General features: G+C 39.6%; 6 protein-coding genes across 12 annotated transcripts; 2 read left to right on the top strand and 4 right to left on the bottom strand.

The window, feature by feature from the left end:
• Positions 1 to 4,161: 4,161 nt before the first annotated feature.
• LOC130695263 (DNA polymerase iota-like) lies at positions 4,162 to 6,620 on the bottom strand. Of its 3 annotated transcripts, XM_057518383.2 has the most exons (4): positions 4,919 to 6,620; positions 4,669 to 4,836; positions 4,324 to 4,531; positions 4,162 to 4,265 (listed from the first exon to the last, which is right to left on the bottom strand). In XM_057518383.2, the coding sequence occupies exon 1, from the start codon at positions 6,574 to 6,576 to the stop codon at positions 4,993 to 4,995; it is 1,584 nt and encodes a 527-aa protein (XP_057374366.1). In that variant the 5' UTR covers positions 6,577 to 6,620; the 3' UTR covers positions 4,162 to 4,265; positions 4,324 to 4,531; positions 4,669 to 4,836; positions 4,919 to 4,992. The 3 variants fall into 3 exon arrangements, with proteins under 3 accessions (XP_057374366.1, XP_057374365.1, XP_057374364.1); XM_057518382.2 differs by having other exon boundaries at positions 4,324 to 4,860; XM_057518381.2 differs by having other exon boundaries at positions 4,324 to 4,836.
• A 681-nt stretch (positions 6,621 to 7,301) lies between these two features.
• LOC130695262 (egalitarian protein homolog) lies at positions 7,302 to 11,375 on the bottom strand. Its single transcript, XM_057518380.2, has 8 exons — positions 10,587 to 11,375; positions 9,956 to 10,528; positions 9,767 to 9,889; positions 9,623 to 9,703; positions 9,389 to 9,503; positions 8,657 to 8,984; positions 8,351 to 8,589; positions 7,302 to 8,291 (listed from the first exon to the last, which is right to left on the bottom strand). The coding sequence occupies exons 1-8, from the start codon at positions 11,163 to 11,165 to the stop codon at positions 7,876 to 7,878; spliced, it is 2,454 nt and encodes an 817-aa protein (XP_057374363.1). The 5' UTR covers positions 11,166 to 11,375; the 3' UTR covers positions 7,302 to 7,875.
• A 1,830-nt stretch (positions 11,376 to 13,205) lies between these two features.
• Positions 13,206 to 14,182, bottom strand: LOC130695209 (mesencephalic astrocyte-derived neurotrophic factor homolog). Its single transcript, XM_057518330.2, has 4 exons — positions 13,879 to 14,182; positions 13,643 to 13,767; positions 13,438 to 13,579; positions 13,206 to 13,372 (listed from the first exon to the last, which is right to left on the bottom strand). The coding sequence occupies exons 1-4, from the start codon at positions 13,961 to 13,963 to the stop codon at positions 13,206 to 13,208; spliced, it is 519 nt and encodes a 172-aa protein (XP_057374313.1). The 5' UTR covers positions 13,964 to 14,182.
• Positions 14,183 to 14,630: 448 nt separating this feature from the next.
• On the top strand, positions 14,631 to 16,395 carry LOC130695260 (uncharacterized). Of its 2 annotated transcripts, XR_009002328.2 has the most exons (6): positions 14,631 to 14,797; positions 15,065 to 15,102; positions 15,164 to 15,226; positions 15,294 to 15,473; positions 15,738 to 15,861; positions 15,935 to 16,395. XR_009002328.2 is itself a non-coding variant. In XM_057518378.2 (5 exons), the coding sequence occupies exons 1-5, from the start codon at positions 14,794 to 14,796 to the stop codon at positions 16,016 to 16,018; spliced, it is 369 nt and encodes a 122-aa protein (XP_057374361.1). In that variant the 5' UTR covers positions 14,631 to 14,793; the 3' UTR covers positions 16,019 to 16,395. The 2 variants fall into 2 exon arrangements, 1 of the variants encoding a protein (XP_057374361.1); XM_057518378.2 differs by lacking the exon at positions 15,738 to 15,861.
• Positions 16,396 to 16,501: 106 nt separating this feature from the next.
• Positions 16,502 to 17,958, top strand: LOC130695259 (uncharacterized). The gene is made up of 3 exons (XM_057518377.2): positions 16,502 to 16,555; positions 16,663 to 16,817; positions 16,886 to 17,958. Exons 2-3 carry the CDS (start codon positions 16,680 to 16,682, stop codon positions 17,240 to 17,242), a joined length of 495 nt encoding a protein of 164 aa, XP_057374360.1. The 5' UTR covers positions 16,502 to 16,555; positions 16,663 to 16,679; the 3' UTR covers positions 17,243 to 17,958.
• LOC130695258 (hepatic leukemia factor-like) lies at positions 17,418 to 22,069 on the bottom strand. Of its 4 annotated transcripts, none has more exons than XM_057518376.1 (7): positions 21,871 to 22,069; positions 19,825 to 20,027; positions 18,972 to 19,201; positions 18,700 to 18,884; positions 18,529 to 18,629; positions 18,328 to 18,468; positions 17,418 to 18,185 (listed from the first exon to the last, which is right to left on the bottom strand). In XM_057518376.1, the coding sequence occupies exons 1-7, from the start codon at positions 22,052 to 22,054 to the stop codon at positions 18,090 to 18,092; spliced, it is 1,140 nt and encodes a 379-aa protein (XP_057374359.1). In that variant the 5' UTR covers positions 22,055 to 22,069; the 3' UTR covers positions 17,418 to 18,089. The 4 variants fall into 4 exon arrangements, with proteins under 4 accessions (XP_057374359.1, XP_057374357.1, XP_057374356.1 ...); XM_057518374.2 differs by lacking the exon at positions 21,871 to 22,069 and adding an exon at positions 20,117 to 20,695 and having other exon boundaries at positions 18,700 to 18,881; XM_057518373.2 differs by lacking the exon at positions 21,871 to 22,069 and adding an exon at positions 20,117 to 20,693.
• Between the last annotated feature and the right edge of the window lie 281 nt (positions 22,070 to 22,350).

The following is a 22,350-nucleotide window of genomic DNA, read 5'->3' as shown; positions in this document are numbered from 1 at the left end:
ATACTAACCAGTGGGAAGGTCACCAACGATAGAACCAACACACCACTAGCTGATTTGACTACCCTTTGCCTAGTCATCAGAAACAGCTTTAATCTGACTAGTGCAACATGTCCCTCTTTGTTTGGATTCCAATGATTAACCACTACCAACCAACTTAAATAGAAATGGACATCACAGCCAGTCCCGTTTGGTATTTTAAGTTTGAGGCTTATCTACTATTGCCATTCTTTAAATATAATATCTCATCGTAGGTCTGCCAAGCTTTCTCCTTCAGCAAAATTACCAGCCAGCCCTACAACTTTTGCAGTCTTCGGACAAAAGTGTAAAGTAATTTCCTTCCCTGTTATAATTATGCCAATAATATTACATTCCACATGTAGTAACATGTTTTCTTCATATTTATCATTTAGAACTATGCCATCATCTTCTGTTCCACGCAAAATTGAAATCAAAATTCTAAGTTTTGCCCGTTCTTCACTTCATAATCCTTCGTCGCCTGGCATTTCGCCCCGTCCGTCGCCTCGCCCGTCGCCTCGCCCGTCGTCGTCGCCCTGTCATCGCCTCGTGGTCACGCCGTCTACGCCTCCCCTATCGCCCCTTCATCTCCTCGTGGTCGCCTCGTCTTCGTGGTATGGTTGTGTTTTGTTCTATGTTGTATTATGTTTTTCAAACTAACACGTTGGCTGCCACCCACCCACTTTGATCCCCTTTTTTTTGTAGCTTGACAGGGACGGGCCGCGCTGTTCTGCTCCATGGTCTATCTGCCATGGGGTGGAGCAGCGCCACTGCCCAAGATTGGCCGAATGGCCCCTAGGCAACGCACCATAGGGAATTCCCTTTTTCGATGCGGCTGATGAGACCTGGGGTGTGCGTTCCCAAAAAGGTCTCATCGCCGTGTCAGTCCGGCCTACCCGGCCCCCTTGGTCGCTATCCCTAGGGATAGCGACAGTAGCGACAGTAGAAAATGGTGGCGTGGCAGCCAACGTGTTAGTTTAAGTGTATTTGTGTATGTATTGTATGTTGTATGCTGTATTTTAAAATGTATGTAATAGTGGTGGATATGTGGGTGGAAGGAGGGACAATAAAAACGATTTTACACTACTTAATTTTGTATTTATTATTTACCTGTACAATGACTGATATGGGAATCGAACCCTAGTATTCTAGCATGACAGCCACATGCTTTACCATTATTCCAACCATGAACTTATAAACATCTAATACGCATTCAACAATAAGCTAGTGTGTGCTGAATATCTCTACAGGTATCACAATCCAAAACAACGTTAAGGAAGGAAGTTAAGTATGGCATAACGGTAGCACGCTGGCCTATGGTGCAAGAATTCTGTGGTTCAAATCCCAGTCGACCTGAAATCGATTGTCGAAGTAAGAATATTATATGAAGAGAGAAATTAAAAGAATGCTAAGCAGAAAACACAAGACCAAGCAAGAATAAAAAGGGCAGAGTAAGATTGCAATTAAAAACACAAGTTTTGCTTTTTCTGTTTAAAAAAAATAAATTGTATTGACATTACTCTGCACATATAAATGATTTTGCAACTTTAAAAAGGCACAATAGCCCTTTCAAAAGTTGCCGTCAACCCAGGCAGGGGGAGACACTGCCTCGTTGACCCACCGGGGAGATTACCCGGTGATTGGCTAAGAGAAGCCGGAAGAAGAGCCGAAGATTTGGAACATTTTTACTGGAGCGATTAGCCTTTAATTCGGATTTGTGTGTAGCCACGTCGCCCTCCGTGAACACATCATCGGACTAAGCGGACCCCCACGTCCCCTTTCCGGCCAGAGCCCTCCAAACCTCGGTATATGTTATTTTTATATATACCGTACAGTAGGGGCATGACCCCCTACGGGCTTATTATGAGTCAAGGGGAAACGGGGCTACGGAAAGGAAGGGAGCCCAGATATGCACTTCAATTTTTTAAATATAAAATACCGTCTAGAGAATCCGAATGAAGTATAGAAATGTCATGTCATCCATCCAATCATTACACTTTATTCAGTGTCTTGCCCCAACCAAGAATCTTTTCACATCCAATGTTACTATTAACCTATACTGAGAAAAGAAAAACAACACCATTAAGCATCTCAATTGTTGCTCATGTGACTTACATGACTCATAGATTCAACTTCTGGCAGAGGCTCGGGAAAGGCCATATAAATTGCAGATGAAAATCATTGTATAAGGCTCTTGAATGATAAAATAGCACCCCTAGAATGTTGCATTGTTGATAGTTGTGTTCCCAGTATGCTGAAAATCCTTTCCTATTGGATAAATTTTTTTTGTAGATTAGACATGGTTGGCAAAAAGGAGGAGAAATGCTTCAGCATAAATTCAAAATTTTTTCAAGAAAATTTCTTTCATACCTAAAGAGCCCATGTATGATGTTCATCGCTGCAATGCCAGCGAAATTAAACATTTTTTGGGCCATTTAAGTACCCAGCTTCACCAACACTCTGAACGTAAAGGACAAGTTGTTCTTTAGCAAGAGAAGCAGAATTATTTGAGGCTTCTAGCTGTGACAGAACTATAAAGGATTGCTGTTATACAGGATTCATTCACACAAGATGGTACTTCTTATTAGACAATTTGCATACTCTATTACTTTATCTCATACCTTAACGGTAATGCACTGTCAGTGCTTTTTCAACTGTAGGCTCACTCTTCCATCCTGGAGCACTTCCAGACTTGACTTGATCCCCCGCTAAAATTCTGTGAATGCAAAATAATAGCATTAAAAATACTTTTTCAATAGACAAAAAACCGAAAGTACCTAATCCGTGTTTGATGTTGAACTCATGCCATTTCTGGGTTTCCGCACCACACCCATTTTCGGCAGTCTTTATGGCACTACTATTGAAAGCCACACGTCCCACTATGAAATGGATGTTGTAAAGCAAATAAAAACATGTTGAGATGGATATCAGGAGAATCAGAATAGATCTCAATCAACTTCAGTTATTCCCTTCCCTATAGTACTTAGTGACATAGCATAATAGATATACTTGCCTCAATTCAGAACCATAGACCAACGGAAAAGAACACAGAAATGTAGCTGTGAAAGCAGATCACTTTAAAACATAGGATCAGGTATAGATCACCTAAGAGTAGATCTAAAATGCAAAGGCAATAATATGGGGCATAATTGTAGTTTACCAAGCATAGCAGCAAAACAAAATAATTATCAAAGAAAAGCGTATTCACACTTCGGTTGCCGAATGGGTAAGTTTGATGCAATCTATGGCAATCCGATTTACCCCCCTGGCGGCTGGTAGAGGAAACGTGACAAATTTATCTAACTATAGATTGCTGGATTATTATACAGCTCCTGAAAATGTTAACTGCGATTGCAAATTCTTAATATACTACGAATGCAACAAAAAGAAGCCTAAATTTTACAACCGCAGTTCATGAAAGTTCAGGTGAAACTAAGTTTACTACGCCAAATGGGTTCTTGCTTATCGGATCCTTTAATCGATTTTCGAAAGGCCCAACGATATTCGTTCCGAAAAACCGCAACTCAAAACCGTACTGGTTTTCCGACATCATCGTTCAATTTCAATTCAAAACCATGGGTTTTTATAGCAACCCAGATTTCTGAGAAAATAAGTAAAGAGAAAGTTAAGCTTGTTTTTTGTTTGAATCTGACTGAACTGGATTTTCCCTAGATGGCGACACATGATGTCTTTGAAATTGCCCAAATTTATGGTAAAACAGAGATGAGCGGTTTCCAATAAAAAAGTGGGATAAACGGGCTCGTTCTTAGGGCTCGATCCCCGTGCACCAATGGGTTATCCGTGACCAGCTTAACGCCGGAAGGTATTGGTGTGACACGCATTAAATAGCCTTTTTTCAGCGTTTTATTCACCAACCTGGCAGTACCAACCCACCGTACCCATAGGTGCACCGGAGACGGCTCTTAGGCGTTCCAAAAAAACGTGCTCTTACCACGCATCCGCATATCCCCCACACGGATTTAGCTAAAAAAAAACAAAGATTTAAATAAAGGGGGAAAATCATTAACATAACAGAGTTTTTTAAGAAAGCATTTGCTAATGAACAAAGTAACAGTTGCGTACTGTTTTTAATTCCATGGCAAACATTATCCGCTTTGAATGGTTAAATAGTTTTAAAAATTCGCGTTTGATATACACCACCTGTCTTCTATTAACCAAACATTTAGACGATCAGAAAAGAATAGAAGAATATCAGCCAGGGCTCGAAAACATTGCAATGGTTCACATACCTAAAGAGGCATCAAATTAAAAAGAATTAACAAGGAAAGTGTGTAAAAAAAAACATACCGTTCGTGCCGAAGGTTAAATCCATTTTCTGTCTTCCAGGTAGGGAAGACAGAAAATGGAATCATTGCTACTGGCCGAAAATAGGAATTGAAAACGATAGCAACTTGGTTCGCCAGTTTCTGCGTACAGATCGAAGTTGCAATATAATTCTGGGTTCCTGATGTGCTCATTTTTATCATTGTCTTCCAAACGAGAACTAATACTGACTCTAAACAAAACACAACAATGATCAAGTTTCAGAGCAGAAATAGGGATAAAACTTGGGTAAATGAGGTAGAAATTCCAAAGCCAGGGATGGCAATTAGGACAGCCAACGAAATCCTACTGCTAATATCGAAAACCAACCGAATATGCTTGTATAAAACCAATTGTTTGTGGTCGGGTAGGATACCACAATTTGACACCCAATTGAAATTCGACGACGTTCTTGTCCAAAAAAGGCATAATAGGTACAAATGAAGGGTGTCTGTACCCTCTTGGAGGCCCTCCAAGACCCTGACCGACTCCTGGACCCTGCAAGAGAGGTAAATAATGAGCCTATGACAAATAATATACATTAGAAAATCGGTCTGTATAAAATCAATTCATACAATACCATTCCAAGAAAGATTGGTTGAATAAAATCAAGTAAATCGTTCGAGGGCTATTTCTTGATAGTGATCTATGGTTCTAGGACGCTTTCCGAAAGTACTGTAACAAATTGTTAGATTTTTTTATGGTAGTTTGCTTTTTCGTTCTTTCCTCTGCTAAGAGTTCTTCCCTGATTTCCACGGGAAGTTCGCAAAAGACCAGCGGATCGACTCCTTTTGGACAATCAGAATCGGTTGGCTTTTGTGGGTCGGGCGAAGGCAATTGGTTTTGCATATCTTCTAGCACTTCTTGGCGAATGTCTGGTGGCAATTCTTGAAGTACGGATTCGTCAAAGCGACAACGCTTGGATGGCGGTAGGGGTTCCTCTGATCGCAATGGACTTTTTTTCACGGGGAAGTATTTGTTGATCGAGTTTTTAGCTGGGCTTTCACTATTTCCGGATGAGAAACCCGAAAATGAGATGCCAAGCAATGTAACTTGCCATGAAACGTCACAGTCGATGATCCTTTCGAAAAGATTCATTAAGGTTGTCATTAGCTTCATTTTTTGTTTTTCGTCTCCTGGACCCTGCTGTGTGCTACTACCAGTTCCAGTTCCATATTCTATGGTCGTCTGACGACTCTCTCTTACACTGTGGCTCGAGGGATGTAGTTTTCGTACTGTCAGCTTGAGCTGACATGGTTTGCGACCATCTTTCTCAACCAACTCCAAAACCCGATTTAACAGACAACTTAGCTTCTTCCGGACCTCACCCTCACTTCTGATTGGGATAAAGCCATCCTCAGCTCCAATTGATTTTGGTCTGTCTGTTATCTTCACATGGCTGTTGTCTATGCCAAAACTCAGTTGTTGAATTTGGTTAGCTGTTTTGCCTCCAAGTGCTTCCGTAAGTTTACACATTTCTGCAGATTGTAGTTTCTCTATTGTATTAATGCCAAGCACTTCAAGTTTTCTGTTGATTGCTGAGCCAATCCCGGGAATGTTTCTTAGGTGCTTCAATGATTTTATCAGACTTAAGGATGAAGTTGAAAGCAATGTTGTCTGTTGATTTGGTTTATGAGTTGTTCCAACTAGCTTAGCTAAAAGCTTGTTAAAAGCAATCCCACCACAGGAAGTGATTCCCAATTCATCTCTAAGATGATCTCTCATTTTCTGGGCAATAAGTGATCCTTGTGCTAGTCTTTCAGTACAACCACATGTACAAATATCTTCGCTGTCATGGAAAGTGTGTCCAGAAATAACATGTTGAACTTCTGGGGACTTCACGATCTTATGAGTTACATCAACAAAGTTCTCATCCAGGCCAAGTTTCTCTACAAAAGGGCTGTATGACTGAAGCACCTTATAAATCTTTTCTGACATCTCTCTATAATTTTTTAAGTCCTCCCCATTTGCCAGTATCAATGAAGGACACTTTTCCAATGCAGACTTTATCGTCATAAGTTTTTCGACGCCCAGAGCTCGTGCTTCATAGTTGCAGGTTACAACAAGATTTTTCTGTTTTATACCGAGTGGTTTGCCACGCAGCGATGGATTGAGTATCATTTCAACTTGGGCATAATAGCAATCGATGTCAATATGAACGATTACTCTTTCATGTCTGTCGGTTGACTGAGCTGCAGCACTGAATAAAAAATCATGATCTCCGTCTTCTTCCTCCATTTTTTTTAAACTTAAAAAAAAAAATCAACAATCTGACTACCAGTAAGGAACGAAACTAAACATGCTATTCCCTTCAGCTGAAGTGCAGCTATCGTAGAACGTATCGAACCTATCGATATATAATACTTTCAAGTTTCAACCAATACTTTAGCAAATAAATGTTTTCTCGTAAAATAAAAACTAACCTCTGTAAACAAAAATTTTCAGGCAGATTGCAATAATACTAGTAAATACCTAAGAAGTAAAGCAAATATGCAAATAAGACGTGATTCAGGCAACCGTGCACACTTTTGATTGTTGACGACAGCAGATTTTTCTTCAATCTTTTTAGTGTTGACAGTTTCGTCTTGAAATTGTTTTCTTTTTCTCACAATGACAAAATTGGTTGAATGGCTAGGAGCGTCGGGCTTATTTGTTGGTGTCTGGGCTTATCTCTTTGTTAGTACGCCGGTCGGTCATTCTACTGATTTTGTCAGACACTTCGTCTTATTCCTACCCTTTTACGTACTACTGGCTTTCGCTGTAAGTTTTCTTTCATTTTCGTCTTTGATTATAATTATTAAATTTGTTGTAAAATTTCGTATTTTACAGGTCATATCTGTATCCATAATCGCTTGGAGAGTCTATACATTCAATGACTGTGAGGAAGCTGCCAAAGAACTTAAACAAGAGATTAAAGATGCAAAAGCAGATCTTAGAAAAAAAGGATTCAAAATAGAATAATACTCTTCCATTTTTGTATTGACTGATAGCACTTTCCTCAAAATACACATTCCTCAGAATCTGAAACATGTTTTGAGGATAGCTAGAAATGTTAGTGAGATTTGATAGTTCCATATCTTAACATACTTCTGGCTAATGAAGTGTGTCAGACCTGCAAAGACAACACAATATAATGTACATGGCTCAGGAATTCCCACAAGCATTAAAAAGCACTAGTGACAACAAAATAATTACATCATGTGATTAGTTCCTTTTGTAGTAAAAAGATGTGCAATGCACAGAAGAATTTAATTGTTTTCTCTAGTTCAAAGAAGTCAAAATCAAAGGTGAAATGTTCCATAAGATAAAATCAAGTTAGTTTCCATAGTAAGGCCTTGTCAAATGATTACAAAACCATAATTCATCACAAGAGTTCAAGCAATCGTGTCATTCGTACACTAAGGCAGTATTATCTTGTATCTATAGAGCTTTTATGCTACTTCGTTACTCTAATAGATAAATCAACAGAATTCTATAAATATTAAGAAAAGGAATCAAGAGTTGCATAGACACTAAAATTTATAAATGATCGCAATTCTACTGAAACTGGGTAGGTTTCGTCTTTTTGGGCGAAGGTGTTAGGCAAATTTCTGAGGCAGAAGTGTCACCCTCAGGGAAATAAACTTTAGTGATGACTATATCACCAGTGGAAAGAGTTTGACAGCCGACTTCTGTCACGTATCTCCCAGGAAGGGAATCGCGCTGTAAAACGTACTTAGTAGTGCTATGGCAATCACAATTACAACAGCTGCTACTCAGTTCACTAGAAGACAATGTAATGGACGAAGGACTGCTAGCTGTGGCTGCCGAGAGAATGGCTTCAAGTCGTTCGATTTTATCCATTTTTTCGATGCGTTGATCCGATAGAATTTCATCTACTAGCTGCATTGATGCCGTCAAACTCAAGCTCGAATAAGGTGACCGTACCGAACTAGACGGCGATAAAGGACAACCTATAGGCGAAAAGAATTTTATACATTGTGGTTAATATGTAGGTGACCATCACCCATACCATTCGAACCAATGAGCGATGTTTCAGGCGATGTTTTTTCGCTGCTGCCTTGTGAATCGAGGCTTCGTGATTCACCATCGGCATTAGGTGATTGGTTACAGTAGTTAACGTCATCACTGGTACTTCCCAGCGAGTTTTGCTGTTGATCCTGCTTTTTCGATTGAAGCTTTTCAAGCTTTTTGGCTACTTTGTAAGAACCATCAAGTTTCTCTCGTTCTTCATCAGTCAAATCGAGATGCCTAATTTGTGATGATCAAGTATAATATCAAGCAGAGAAATTACAAGAAAACAAGAAATTTGCATTACCTGAGCAATCGGATCTCTCGGTTGCTAAGCACGACTCCTTTGCCTTGCACAGTAGCCAATTTTTGACGTAGCTCCAAAACTTCCATGTCTAATTTGCGTTCCTTCTTGCTTCGTCTGACTTCATCGGGTTGAAGTAACGCGAGCAAGTTTTCGGCGCACAGTTCTTCCAAAAGCGGGCGGAATTCGGGCTTCACTGCGTTGTTGAGCAAGTCGTATAGGTGCGGAACTAGCGGCATGACGTCGTAAGCCGCGTATAAAATCATGTCTCTAGTCAGAGGTCTCCGGGCCCAAAAACGCTGGTCTCGTTTGTAGATTGTCTTCACCAGCTCTTTAATAACAAAAACAAAACAAAACCAAACAAAAAAAAAAAAGTTTGCACTCATGGTCTATTTATGAGCATACACGCGCATGTGGTGGTCGATGAACAGTTGTGAAGCGTGAGGTGTGCACAACCAAAACACTGGCCCAATCGACCTATTATCCGATATGCGGAAGTGAAGCCCTACTTCCGCACCCTTTTTCAACTCCTTTCTTCAACTAGCCCCGCAGGTATAATCGCAAGAGTGTTATGGTAGTTACTACACCCGATCTCTGGCTATTCAGTAAATCCGTAGAAATGCTTGACAATGGCTCGGCAACTGACAACGGCTTGGGCAACAGAAGGGGTTGGAAGGGCGGAAAAGCTACCACCCACCACAAACAACGACACGAAAACGAGAAAAAATAGCTTACCTTTGAATGGATTAGTGGGTAAATCGTAATTCTCACACATGGCGTTCAAGCTGGTTGTTTTAACTTTATGTACAGCCCGGCCCGTCTCTTGCAGCTGGAGGACAGCATGGGCTGCCTACATTCATTCAAAAGAGGCCAAATTCATAGGTTTTGAATAATTTATAGCATACAACTTACGAGCTTGAACTGAAACATACTTGATTATAGGGTAAAATTTCAAAGTAATGGTACTACCTGTGTGTCGAATACATTTTCCAATTTGACATTCCAGCCCAAATTTAGGGCAGCACTATCATTTTTGCAATCATGGCAGACCTAAATGCATTGATTTACACGTACGTGAAACTGAACCAAACAATTTATCATTTAGATACGTACCTTAACAACCTCCTTGGACATAATCAAGCTGGCAAGCATTCCGTGACTCATGATTGACGGGCAAGTAATCAAATCAAAAATGTAAATGAGACCAGAAGGAAGTCCAATCACAGCAAGTGTTACCTGGGATACATTAGATGTTTTTCAAATTGTATAGATAGTTTTAAATTGTACATAAGTGGATTATACTTCTCCGTTGCTGCCGCCGACATTGACGCCTTCTAGGTCTAAAGAGACGACTTTTTGGGAGCCAATTATATCGTTGACAACTACAGTGCTTTCTTTGGTTGAGCTAATGACCCGTGTTGACTGAAGGACACGCATTTTGGACGGCGACGTTATTTCTTTCGTAGGAGATTCGTGTCCAGCAGGCGTTCTGTCCCGGCCGGTATTTTCGGCTAGCGTCTTCATTACGATTGAATTTACACGTTGCTTGAGACTTTGCTTTTCTTGAGAAGATTGCAATGAAGGGGGAGGTGACAATGAACTTGGTTCTTGGTTTTTATTATTATTAGAGTTGTTAACGATGGGTGCCTCGTTGGTCTCGGCTGCTTTTCGTAGGTTGTAAGGAATGATGTCCACAATGTTTGCTTGAACATGGAAAATGTTGGAATGCAGCTTGAAGAATGTGGCAAGGTCATGACTTGTGCTCAAAAGATTGATCCACGATTCTCTTGGATAACTTTTGGTTACAGCCTCCAACAGTTCTTCAACATGCTTTGGTCCATTCCTTTCTACAAACATTCTGAAGTAGATCAAGAACTAGGAAATTATGATTAGTTACCTGTCATCATTACACTTTAAATTGGTAAAGAGATACTTTATTTGTTAGCTCTGGATCGAGCTTTGGCTGCTCAAGTTCCTTAAAAGGTTTGATTTCCATTCCTTCATATTCTTTCAAGAAGATAGATTCATCATGCATGATGAACACTTCAGGATGCCTTTCCAAAAAATCTCTAAACTCTCGAATATGCTGTCCAGTTATGTGACGAATCTCAGGAGAAGCTTGTGACCGATGACCCAAAAGGCTCCTTAAAGGAACTTCAATGCCAGCTCCATATTGCTGCATTTTGTTGTGGAAATATTCTACAGCCTCTTGCTCATAGTCACGTTTACCATTTGTGCTTTTCTGGCTTCGGCTAGAATCAGGACCAGTCAAAACAGCTGCTGTCACAAAATCTCCATCAACAGTAAATACAGATGGATATTGGGAAAGAAACTTCTTCAACCCTGATTGTGAACCCCCAGCAATTTGTCTCATAGTTTTGGTGAAACCTTTTGAGCCAAATTGACAGCTGAGATCGTGAAGCGACCTCGGCTGACCCCGTTCCAACAATCGTTCCAGAAAAAAAAGTAATGTCATATTTCTCACGACATCATAGTCGTTAGTCGACTCCATGACTGATTAGAATTCTACTGTATGGAATCTTATCGATAGCTAAAATTTTAAAAGCAAAATTGATAAAACAATAAAATATCACTTGTATGGAGACGAAGTGTCACGGGAGGCAGCAGGGTTGAAGTGAAAATGAACGGCAAAATCTCTCCCTTTAGCTGAGACTGATTATGATCCGCCCAGCTGAGACTGCCGAGAGCCACTGGGAGGGGAAATAGGAGTTCGCTTTTTGCTTAATTTTTTTTTTTTTTTTTTTTTAGGTCGGTTGGAACGTAAGGCATAGAGGTAGAGTTAAGGAGGAGAATCTTTCTACCTTAATATACATGAGAACTATTTTCTAGCCATCTGGGGGCGGAGCCTTGTGTTAACTTTTAGTTGTCCATTGGTTAGAGGCTTCAGGTGACTTTTTTTTCTATTATGGTCTACCATTGATTTTTATGATTTGCAGGAACAAATTCGTTTTGAAAAAATATTTCCCATTTTTCCAGTAACTTAAACAGACTAAAGGTGGCAGGATCTCGATTATAATGTTTTGTACTGTATCGTCGCTCAAATCAGTCTCCGCCTCGCTGATCGCATTTTATTTTTAAGAATTCTTTCGTTGAGAATCTTGAGATTTCTATCGTTTTCTCGTCCCCCCCCCCCCTCCCACGTTTGGTTCAGCAACCACGTGACTTGAATTTATAACGTGGTGTTTTTCAATTCATGGTGTTATTTGCTTTAGTCAAACTGTCAGTTAAAAAAATGTAAATAAGAGAGAAAAAAAAAAGAGTAAAGACACAAGACAATTATTAGGAGGGCACATCGTCCTTGATGATGGAATTTATCCCGGAAGTACGTATCTGATAGCAATGTTAAATGACAACCTGACAACAAATGTCATATGAGATAAGATATCAATTGCAATACATGTGGTGTGTTATACGTTGTTTTATATCAATATCAGAATTGCTTGATAGTTTTAGAAACACTCTTTGCAACTAAACATATAGAAATTGGAAAACTAAAAAACTCGCTTTACAAATTCATGTTCCTATAAAACAAGTTCTGGACAACAATAATCCATTTCATCAAAAAAGCTGTGTAACAACTATGCAATAGAGCCAGGTTGCCAATTTGTAAAATTCCTCCAGAAAAAATCCACATCTGTAGTGTTGCATAACCAAGCGACTGCTTGTGCGTCACGGAAGCCTTAGTTGCAGTACCCAAACTAATGGTATAAACACTAGATACTTCGGGATCATTGCTCTTGACTCGTCTATAAAAAAATGTGTAGCCACTTAGCTGCAAGGTATTTTCACCGAAGTCCCACATTCCGGATCCCCTGTGGTTGTAATAGGACTCCTTTTAAGAAGTTAAGGCATTCGAGCAACAAATCGCGTTTAACTGCAACCACAGATTCAGAAGAATGGTTTCACAACGGGATTCTGTCGTATACACGCCTGTTTTTAAGATCATCCTACAAGGACAATAAGGTGTCTGACATCCAAACACTGTTCTAGTAATAAAATATTACTAGACGACCTCACTAATAATTGAACAATTGCTATAAGCAACAACTAATTTGTCTTTCGACTTGCCACAATTTCCCTTCATCGTACCAATGGTATCGGTTGCAGCCGTTAGGAAATATACAAACTTTTTACGTTACAATTCTTGTCGTACATTGAATCGGCAGAAGTGGCACAGAGTGCACCAGAACTGATGAAGAAATACGTTGATTTTTGGAATCTGGGCTTTCCCCGAAGGCTACATACTTCACGACCGACAACTGTGTGAAAATGCTTTTAGTGTGATGGTAACTCAATAATTCGTTACCCATCAGTGAACGCTTTAACTCACGCATTGAATTCCCGTAAAACGTGATTCTCTGCCATCTAGGGTTTTTAGAGAAATTTTTACCAGCTATCCGCGTTGAAAAGAGCAAAAATAAACTGGGACTCACGGACGTGTTGCATGTATGCGAAAGATACAAATGAAATATTATTTCTGGACAAACATCATAAGAGCAATTAGTCTAACTTTTACTTAACTAATTCTATGTTACAATTCTTCTTTGACATATTTGGGCTTGAGCACTTCTATTCTCTTAATGAAGTCTCCTTTCTCAATGCAGTCCTCACATGTTTCATCCCAGTCACTCAAGATTTTCTTCAAATCACGAACTTTGAGTTTTTTCAGGTCAACAGTTTTCACGTCAATACTTTTCTCTACATTAGAAAATATAAATTTATGGGTTAGTTATAAAAAAAAATAAGCTTAAAACATCAGTTACCATATCTCAAGTCACAAATCTGGTTGTCCTTCTTTTTGAGCTTCTCACAGACCTTGTCAACAGGCGTGGACCAAGACAGGGGCTTTGACATTTCACTTAGAATTCCTGTAGCTGACTCCTCTAAGCCACCAAGATAATAGCACTACAATAATAGATGTAACTTGATCATTCTTTCTAACCATTTGGGATATTTGCTTTTACTTACAAATCTGTGATCTTTTCCTTTGGCTGTTTTACAAAATTTTCTGAATTTATCTTCTATCAACTTAGGGTCTTTCTTTTCCTTGGATGTCAATCCTGCAGCAAATTTTTCAACAACTCCAAAACAAACTGCAAAATCAAAGAACAAATTAAAATTTTTAGAACATCATTTAAAGATAATGCGCTAACATCAGCAATCCGAGAAATCTTAGTCAATATAATAATATTGCAATAGTATACCTTCACAATCAGATGGTTTAAGTGCATAACTGTCAAAAATGGCAATGACAGAGAGAAAAAATCCAATTAAAATAAACTTGTTCATTTTACTTCTTAAATGCAATTGAACGCAAAGAGTCTATTGATAAAGTAGGCAGTTTCGTTAAAACCCAAAATTCCACGTCCAACTATACCAAGTTCTTTCTACACAACTGCCGGCTGGAGGAACAAGAACTTTCGTCTACGGAATCAACTGACGGTACTAGCAGACAACATGCCACGTCTTTCTCTGGCAAACCACGTTCTCGGATCCGATTGGTCGGGTAATGTCCACACTTTTCCATTGGAACCCAATCTAAAAAAAAAAAAAAAAAAAAAAAAAAAAAAAAAATATATATTTTTTTACCCCGTTCTAGTTTTGAGTGTTTGAGGAAGGTTTCAAAGGCATGCAATTTCTTCACGTAGAATTTTTTTTTTTGAGAATATGCGATATAATTTTGGCTTGAAAAAGTGTCCCAAAAATTAATGAAAACTAAAATGTAAATGAAAGTAGAATTTTCATAAATTCAAATGCAACATTCAGTTGTCATTTATTATTTGGAATTTGGTTCCTTAATGACTTAGAAATTAAAATAATTAAAAGAAAGGGATGCTGTTTACGCAAATAATAAACACATGCCTAGGGCAAGCGGGAACGGCCTTGGGCATTCGGGTGTTCTAGACCACGGAAATGGGGTTTAACTTGCAGCCTTCACGAAGATCGCTAAAGGCCATCTTGCCTAACAATAAGCCAGCAGAGGTGAGCTCATATACCTGTACTAACATCCTAACGAAGAGAAAGGTACAAAGACAGTCAGTCAAGTTTCGGCGACCACCGTAACTAGAACCTTTAACTGAGGATTCTTTTCACATAGTTTGGTTCTTCAATCCCCAAGAATGGGTGAGTGATTCTGATCATCAACAACACAACTATGTTTAGATTTTGGTTTAGTTTACAATTTATTTCATTTGAAGTGGTGAACTGCGTTTCACGAAATGAAAGTTGTGGCGAGCATCAAGTAGGCCAACGCCTTTGCAATTTCGTTTTCCTTTCGTTCCATTTACCAACTATGGATTAAAACTTAAAACAACTCCCCATGAAAAAACTTAAACTTCGTCTGCATGACATTCTTTGTAATTCTTATTTTTCTTTTCTTTGTTTATTTAGGCTACTTCAATTCTTACGTTTTTCTAGTGCTGGTTATGGTAAAATTTTGAATTACGTCTGCTATTATTTGAAGTAAATTTCACAATGTTTCCTTTTAAGGTTGGTACAGCACTTGCTGGGGACATGCTGCGCAAGTCCATTGTTTATGATAAAAATACACCGGTAAAGAGATATTTGCCTCTCTTACCTACTGTTTTCTGCAGAATAATCATACATTTTAATTACGTAGGATGTTTTTTACTGTCCCCAAGAAAAACCGACTGGATTCGACAACATGATTGTGAAGGCACGGTCATTGAAGAAATTATGCGAATTCGAAGGACAACAGCTTCCTAAACACTACAAAAGCGATTGCTACAATGACGTCGATGAGACTGAGTTCGCTTGCAAGGAGAAGCATCGCATCATGGTAACAGATCGTATTCTTGACAGTCTTTGTAGCCAGTAGCGCCCCATAGCTCTCATTACGCCAAGTAGATTACCTTATTAACAGGCTGGTGAAGGACAACTAAGGTTAATAGCTTTCTTATCCAAAAGTCTAACAATATCTCTAATTTCGACATTGAACCAAAAATTTTCGTATACGAACCATTGAACCAAAAATTTTCGTACATCTATACTAATTAGAATTAAAGTTACAACTAAACCTAACTTGAATGCTTTGACTACAAAGAGATTAAAAGAAGCTAGTGAATCTGACAACTCGATTGCGGATGCGTACGAATTATAACTTCTTCGCGGACAGAAACCAATTTGCCATGTATCTACAAACAACTAATTATCCTAACACTAACTCGGTAATCATTATCTTATCACATTTAAAAATTTTTGGATTTTACGCGTACCAATATTTATTTTTGTACGATACAGAAACGTCTGAACCCTCCTGGCAGCGAAAACAATATTGACTTTCATTTGGAAGCTCGCAAGATTAAAAAACTAAAAGATTTCTAAGTTTTCGTCTTATCTAAAAATTTGTCGTTTATTGTGGAACTCATCCTACCCGTCGTAACGGCAAGGTCGATCCGGCCCGAGCGGTCCTCGTCTCAGCATTGACTCATAACGGCTCATAACGTTATTTTTACCTTTAATGTTTTAATAGAAGTGCAATAAATTTTCCATAACCGCCACTTGATAAAAAAAAACACGTTACCAATTGCTGCTGTCAAACCCATGTAACGAGTACTAAAACTATGTGCTTCATTTGATGATTTTACATACCAGTTTGCGCTAGTTGCATTGGTTACGTTGAAAATTGTCAGAAGTTTTTTAATCTGAAGCCAAGTCTGGCTGCGTATAAAATCTGCCGAAAATATAGAATGTGCTTCTTACTGGTTTTTTGGAAAAAGAAAGTTTTCTTCTGGGTTTGCTTTAATAAGTCACGTGACTTTGGTGATCTGCCATTGTTGTTGTTTTCCGAACACACCCACATGATATGAGAAGTGAAATAGTTTGACGTTGGGGAAGAAATCCCGCGCATCTCTATGTCTGGTAAGCATGAAGGTGTCTAGATAAAAACCGGCGCACGCGTAGAGTTCTTCGCAATTTGTAAGCCCAGTTTGTGTGCAATGAACTAGTTAATTTCCATACATTGTTAGAGTTGTAACGAAAGGAAATGGCTACTGGTCCATCGAGACGTCGTTCTAATCCGGCCAAAGGTGAACTGGGTGACGATCAAGTGAATAGTATTTACGAAGCATTTGCGGTGTTTGATGTGGAGAAGACTGGAAAAATTGCATCCCAGAATCTTAAGGTATAAAAATGATAATATTGTTACTCTATCTCCAGACTTAACATTTTGTGGTTCGATTCTACATACAGCTAGCAATGAGGGCACTTGGTTTCGAACCCCGAAGAGAGGAGATAAAAAAGATCATTAGTGACTGTGTGAAAGATGAATCTGACTCCATCACGCTAGAGCAGTTTGTAAGCCTCATGTCAGAAAAAATTGCAGACAAAGGAGCCAAAGAAGAGATCTTTAAAGCCTTTTGCTTATTTGATGATGACAATACTGGAAAGATTACCTTCAAGAACTTGAAGCGTGTAGCAGAAGAGCTTGGTGAAAATCTCAGTGAGGAGGAACTCAGAGAAATGATCCAGGAAGCTGACCAAGATAAGGATGGAGAAGTGAACCAGGATGAATTTTTGAGAATAATGAAGAAAACTTGCCTCTATTGATAATTGTTTCCATACATAATCCAGAATGCCAAATGTTGCTTACAATCAATGTGTGCTGTTCTCACAATGAAACAATCATCTTACTATTTTTTGGAACTTTGTGTACTGGTTTGAAATGCATGCAAAATAGTGTTGGATGCAGAACAGTGTTGCAAATTGTGGAAAACGATGATAATTTTCTTTCATAAAACCGCGTTTATTGTAACAAGTTTCTTTTTCTTTCCTTTTTTTTTTAACTACATAAACCCGATTATATACCATCTCTAAAAATCTAACTGAATAAATTCGAGAAAATTATAGTTTCGGCTACGACTACGTTGACGGAAGGGGAGGTGAGCAAGTACGTGTTACACGACGAATATACCGTGACAATAGCGACAATCACTCGAAACGACATGTTAGTTTTCCCAGTGATCAACGATACCATTGCACACTAAAGATAAGACAGACTGGTAATATTGAAGGGCCTTTAAGGGGAACCTAAGAATAACAATAATTTTTTTTTTTGTTTTAAAGTTCCATTCCCGAAACGACTATACAATTCAAAAGCGGACTATCATATGATGGGTATCGACGCCAAGAGGTTCCATATATAGGTAACAAATTTGTACTTGGAGTTCAGTTTCACAACAGAAAATCACCATCAATCAAGAAAAAAAAAAAATTAAGACCCTTATTTTATAATTTGAAAAGGGTAATAAGTGAACCTCTGAAAAGAAATTGCAAATAATGGGAATTGAAGGGTAGTCATTTCAAGAACGGAAGAGGGGATTTAACATCTACAACACGACCTGTTTCAATTTGATGGTGATAAAGAGGTCAATCAGAGCACTCGTTTTTTTCTTCTTCACTTCTTGCTTGGTTTCTCGTATTGTTCCAAACGCTTGAGCGCGGCGGTATACAGTTTGGTCATCTTGTCCAGCTCAGCCTTTAGGACGGCATTCTGCAAAGAACGACGAGGAAAAATAAAAACGTACACAATAGCGGAAACCAGAAAAATCAGAACCAAAAGGAAGACTCGGGAAAAAAAAGTTCATGCTAACTGTTTTCGAAGAAAACTTATTTAATTGGAACAAGGCACTCACTACCTCCTTCTCGAGGAATGCCGCCCGCATAGCGATCTGATTCTCCTTGACGCGACGTGCGTCACGCGATCGTTTCGCCGCCATATTGTTCTTGCGACGTCTCGCCCAATACTTATCGTCCTTCATGTCATCCGGGACGTACTAGGAAATCAACTTGTTGTAAGCATAACTTGTTACAACTTGTAGAAAGACACTTATTACCTGCTTCTTTGACTTCTTAGACATCGGCTGAGGGCGTAGCTCTTCCGGAGAAAATTGGCGACTCTTGGGATCGAAGTCTTCCTGTCCCGGTACATAGGAACCTATTAATTAAAAATGTCTGTCACTAAGGGGACATTTTAATTATTTGAATTTCATTTCCCAGGCGGCTACCATCATCAGAAGAGTTGTCATTAGAGGACGAAGAGGTCGAAACTGCGCTGCGCTTGCGTTTAGCCACAGGTGGCCGCACCTTCTCTAGAGACGACGGCGCAACTGTCTCCAATTCAGTGGAATTTGAAGATTCGGAGGCGTTGCTGCATTCGTCATCTCTCTGCTCGGCTACTGGACTTATGCTACTACCAGAAAAAATTAATTTACAATTTCAACTGAAACACTATCTCTTTGTTTTGATATTCAAAAATAAGATTAGGAGGACAACCAACCTCTGATAATCTAGTGAAGCATCAAGGGAACTGCCTGCTTTATTACTGTCGGAGCTTTCGTTGCCACTGGATGGCAACGGGTTGCGAACCAATCCGGATCCAGAGCTGCCATCGGCGCTAGCCACCGACCGAGGTGAAGGAACACCCTTTGAGGGTGGCGAACGCCCATGTCCTTCAGCTAAAGGGATTCCATTTTCTGATAGAAACTCGTCCAGATCCATGTATTCCATCTGAAAAATTCATCATCCATTTCCTAAATCTTGCGAGTCACTTATCGTTTGGTTGCCATCTTTTTTTGCTACTTTAAAGTCGGGAAAAAAAAACGCAAACGAGGAAGAAGTATAGATATGGGATAGAAAGCATACATTAGTGTCGAAATTCAATCGACACAGAGAGGGAATAGCGTGAGACTTGAGATCCAAACTAATTGAATAAAAGCTGAATGCAAGGCTTCCTATTTCTCGGCAACCGGCTTTTTTTTTTGTTTGGGACTTTGGCTGCGTATAGTTTTTCGCTGCCAGTGTAACTTCTCTCGTTCGAGAAGCCAAGAAGAAATTGGGAAAAATTGAAAGGCATCTATTTTTCTTTGACGTCATCTGGCATCGGCCGAATGGCTTGCGAGACGCTGAAATGTTTAAACCAAAACGTTTTCCATTCGTGGGCGTGAAAGCCCCAAGATGGATTTATTACAAATGCCGGACGCAGATCCAGTGACGGGAGAAACATGTTCCATTTTCTTCTTTCCCACCCATAACATAAAGTCTAAACTGAAAACTTAAAAACTGGAGCAACGATAGGCAGGAAGAGAGGCAACAGGCAAGAAATCTATAAGAAATGAAGAACTGAAACGAACCTTGAGATCGCCATTATCCCAGAGTGAAGGACCCAGGAATGACGCCTGGGCTTCCAGATAGCCCCAGACATCATCGGGTTCTTCTTTCTTCTTTTCATCATTTTCTGTGTTATTGGGCGTCAGCGATGTGGTCATCAAGGATGCTGCAGATGGGTTAGTTTTGGTGTTCGGCGAAGCAACAGGCGCATTAGTATTTATCCGGTCTATTAAAAAAATATAAGAAAAAACGTTCTAAATGATGGCACATACGATCAGATGAAAGCAATCTAAACACTAAGACACGGAAACGGACCGTGAACCATTTGGGGAGAAAGCCCGGGAAATTGCGACGCTATGGGTTGTTGGAATCGAGTATGCTGAGCAAGCGGCTGATGAACCCACGAGCCCCATGATTGTTGGGTCCACGGAGCACTTGGAACGGTACAAGACGGTACCGATTGCGAATAAAACTGATGCTGATTGTAACCTCCTCGTTGGGCGGCGATTGCCGCATGAAACGCTGGCGAACTATTAGTGTTGGCTATCACATTAGCCCAGTTATTCCACTGAGTAGATGCAACGGTAGCTGCTTGATACTGGCTAAAGCCAGCAGGAGACGGGTCAACCGACATTACACCCGACTTGTCGTCAAGTTGAATTGTCACTGAAGTCGCACAGGTCGGTTAGATGGGGAAATATAACAACTGCAAGTTCAAGATGTCGCAATTCCTCCTCGCAAGGACAAACAGTGGGAGCAGGTAGGTGGGTGGTTGAAGGTGCGCAGCAACTCAACCCTCTGACATACAGGGAGGAGCCGTCAGAGGGCTTGTTGAATCTGTTGGAAAAAGCGCGTGTGCAATACGGTTCGGTTCGGATCACTTCAACAAGAAAAAAATATGAAAAAAGAAAAAGAGGAGAAAAAAATGGGCAAGTTTTTCTTTAAAAAAAAAAAAAAAAACTGCGCAAAACGTGGAAGACGAGAAGCCTGACAATGTCGGTGGGACTGAAATGGATCTCGTCAAGTGGGCAAAAGATAGAAAACCCAGACGTGCCGAAACAGTAAGATCACTCGGGGACTAGTAATAGGTTTTATGTAGCAAATCGATAAAATTGTTTGACGAATCTCAAAAGAGACGCGAAGAAAGAACAGACGACTGACGATAACTAATGAGTAGTCAAACTAGTCACGACGCATTACAATATCCTGAAAGTCTAGCACTGATATAAAATAAAACTGGAAAAATGGGCGGAGAGTTGCTCCCCCCTATGAATGGCAGGCGAGTAAATTAAATTGGTTTGTTTGTCCGAGAGAAAAGAAACTGTTCCAAGCGAGATAACACGAGGCAGTCCACGTGAGCGAACTCTTTCGTTGATTGTCATAAACGACTTAACAGATGGGAAACCAGCTGATAACCATGTGTAATGTGGCGATGCACGCGCCAGACAAATATCGAGCGATTCTATCAGGTTGAAATAATTAAGATACTCCAATTCATCCCATTGGCTTGGTTGAAGGGCACAGCCCAAGCAAGATAAGGCAGAGAACAGCATGACTTGCATGTTCTGCCATACACCGCTCCACTTGGCAGCATCTCAAATGGAAATACAACTGTAGATACAGGTGCACCCAGTGATTGTTTAACTATGTTGGAAAGGTATGATAGTCTGCTTGAATTTGTCCCCAATCAGTTGACTATGACAGTCCAAAGGCAGATCAAAGACATGGCTACAGAAACTTTCCTTTTTTCACAAAGCAAAATAACTTTAATGAGAGTGTACTGATGGGAAGAAAAACAGTGCATGGTAACAAGTAATCAGGCATCAGCTTCTCTATCCATCCTCTGAAAATGCCTCTGAGAAACGATGAGTCAATCCATGTTCAGTTAACACACACTTGTAGGTCTTCAAAAAGGGACACGAGGAATGTATAAATTAAAAAAAAAAAAAGATTTCATTATAAATCAAATTCAAGATGGCCGTTTGTTCCAAGGGCCGAGGTAACCGAAAAATATTATGAGCAATACAAAAACAAAAGTAGCCTCAACAAATTTTTAAAATAAGACTTACTGAAATTCGGTGCATTTTGGAGTATATCCGAGCTCTCCAGTAGACTTCTCAAACTGTAATTGACTCCCGGGAACACGGGATCATTGCGTTTCATCTTTACAGCACTTTCTTTGCACGTATTGTAGTACACATTCGATACAGGCTTCTTTGTAAACAACTTTTCTGGATGAACTTGCTGAGTCATAACGTCGCACGCAGTTCCGCTTTCCATCTAACGGACTATTACTGAAACAATAAAACCCTTTTTTCCGATCAAGAAACGAAAACTTAACGAAATAAGAAATAATTCTAAATAATCCATGTCGTCCTCTGAATTGAATGAAACCGTTGCAGTATCATTTTCAAATACAAATATAGAATACTATAGAGGACAGGGAAAACTGTCATTGAAATCGACTGATTTACGTTGTTTTTCAGGATTTTCTCGTTTGAGCTATATCCTGTTAATTCAAAAAATTCACGTATGTATTGATCGACAAC

Source organism: Daphnia carinata, chromosome 4 (assembly GCF_022539665.2).
Source record: "Daphnia carinata strain CSIRO-1 chromosome 4, CSIRO_AGI_Dcar_HiC_V3, whole genome shotgun sequence".
Taxonomy (NCBI): Eukaryota; Metazoa; Arthropoda; class Branchiopoda; order Diplostraca; family Daphniidae; genus Daphnia; species Daphnia carinata.
The sequence above is the reverse complement of the archived record's forward strand: the minus strand, read 5'-3'. Positions and strand labels throughout refer to the sequence as shown.

Bases quoted from the DNA above. Each gene is read 5' to 3' on its own strand.
- LOC130695263 (XM_057518382.2), bottom strand. From the start codon at position 6,576: ATGGAGGAAGAAGACGGAGATCATGATTTTTTATTCAGTGCTGCAGCT.
- LOC130695260 (XM_057518378.2), top strand. The intron at 15,103-15,163 runs GTAAAATTTTGA...TTTCCTTTTAAG, and splicing joins TTTTTCTAGTGCTGGTTATG to GTTGGTACAGCACTTGCTGG. The intron at 15,474-15,934 runs GTAACAGATCGT...TGTACGATACAG, and splicing joins AGGAGAAGCATCGCATCATG to AAACGTCTGAACCCTCCTGG.
- LOC130695262 (XM_057518380.2), bottom strand. From the start codon at position 11,165: ATGGAGTCGACTAACGACTATGATGTCGTGAGAAATATGACATTACTT. The intron at 10,529-10,586 runs GTATCTCTTTAC...ATAATTTCCTAG, and splicing joins ATCCAGAGCTAACAAATAAA to TTCTTGATCTACTTCAGAAT. The intron at 8,292-8,350 runs GTATGGGTGATG...TTTCGCCTATAG, and splicing joins ATCGCTCATTGGTTCGAATG to GTTGTCCTTTATCGCCGTCT.
- LOC130695209 (XM_057518330.2), bottom strand. From the start codon at position 13,963: ATGAACAAGTTTATTTTAATTGGATTTTTTCTCTCTGTCATTGCCATT. The intron at 13,768-13,878 runs GTATACTATTGC...TTGATTTTGCAG, and splicing joins TAAACCATCTGATTGTGAAG to TTTGTTTTGGAGTTGTTGAA. The intron at 13,580-13,642 runs GTAAGTAAAAGC...CTATTATTGTAG, and splicing joins AAGGAAAAGATCACAGATTT to TGCTATTATCTTGGTGGCTT.
- LOC130695258 (XM_057518373.2), bottom strand. From the start codon at position 20,435: ATGTCGGTTGACCCGTCTCCTGCTGGCTTTAGCCAGTATCAAGCAGCT. The intron at 18,630-18,699 runs GTAGCCGCCTGG...TTTAATTAATAG, and splicing joins TGACAACTCTTCTGATGATG to GTTCCTATGTACCGGGACAG. The intron at 18,186-18,327 runs GTGAGTGCCTTG...CGTTCTTTGCAG, and splicing joins CATTCCTCGAGAAGGAGGTA to AATGCCGTCCTAAAGGCTGA.
- LOC130695259 (XM_057518377.2), top strand. From the start codon at position 16,680: ATGGCTACTGGTCCATCGAGACGTCGTTCTAATCCGGCCAAAGGTGAA. The intron at 16,818-16,885 runs GTATAAAAATGA...TTCTACATACAG, and splicing joins TTGCATCCCAGAATCTTAAG to CTAGCAATGAGGGCACTTGG.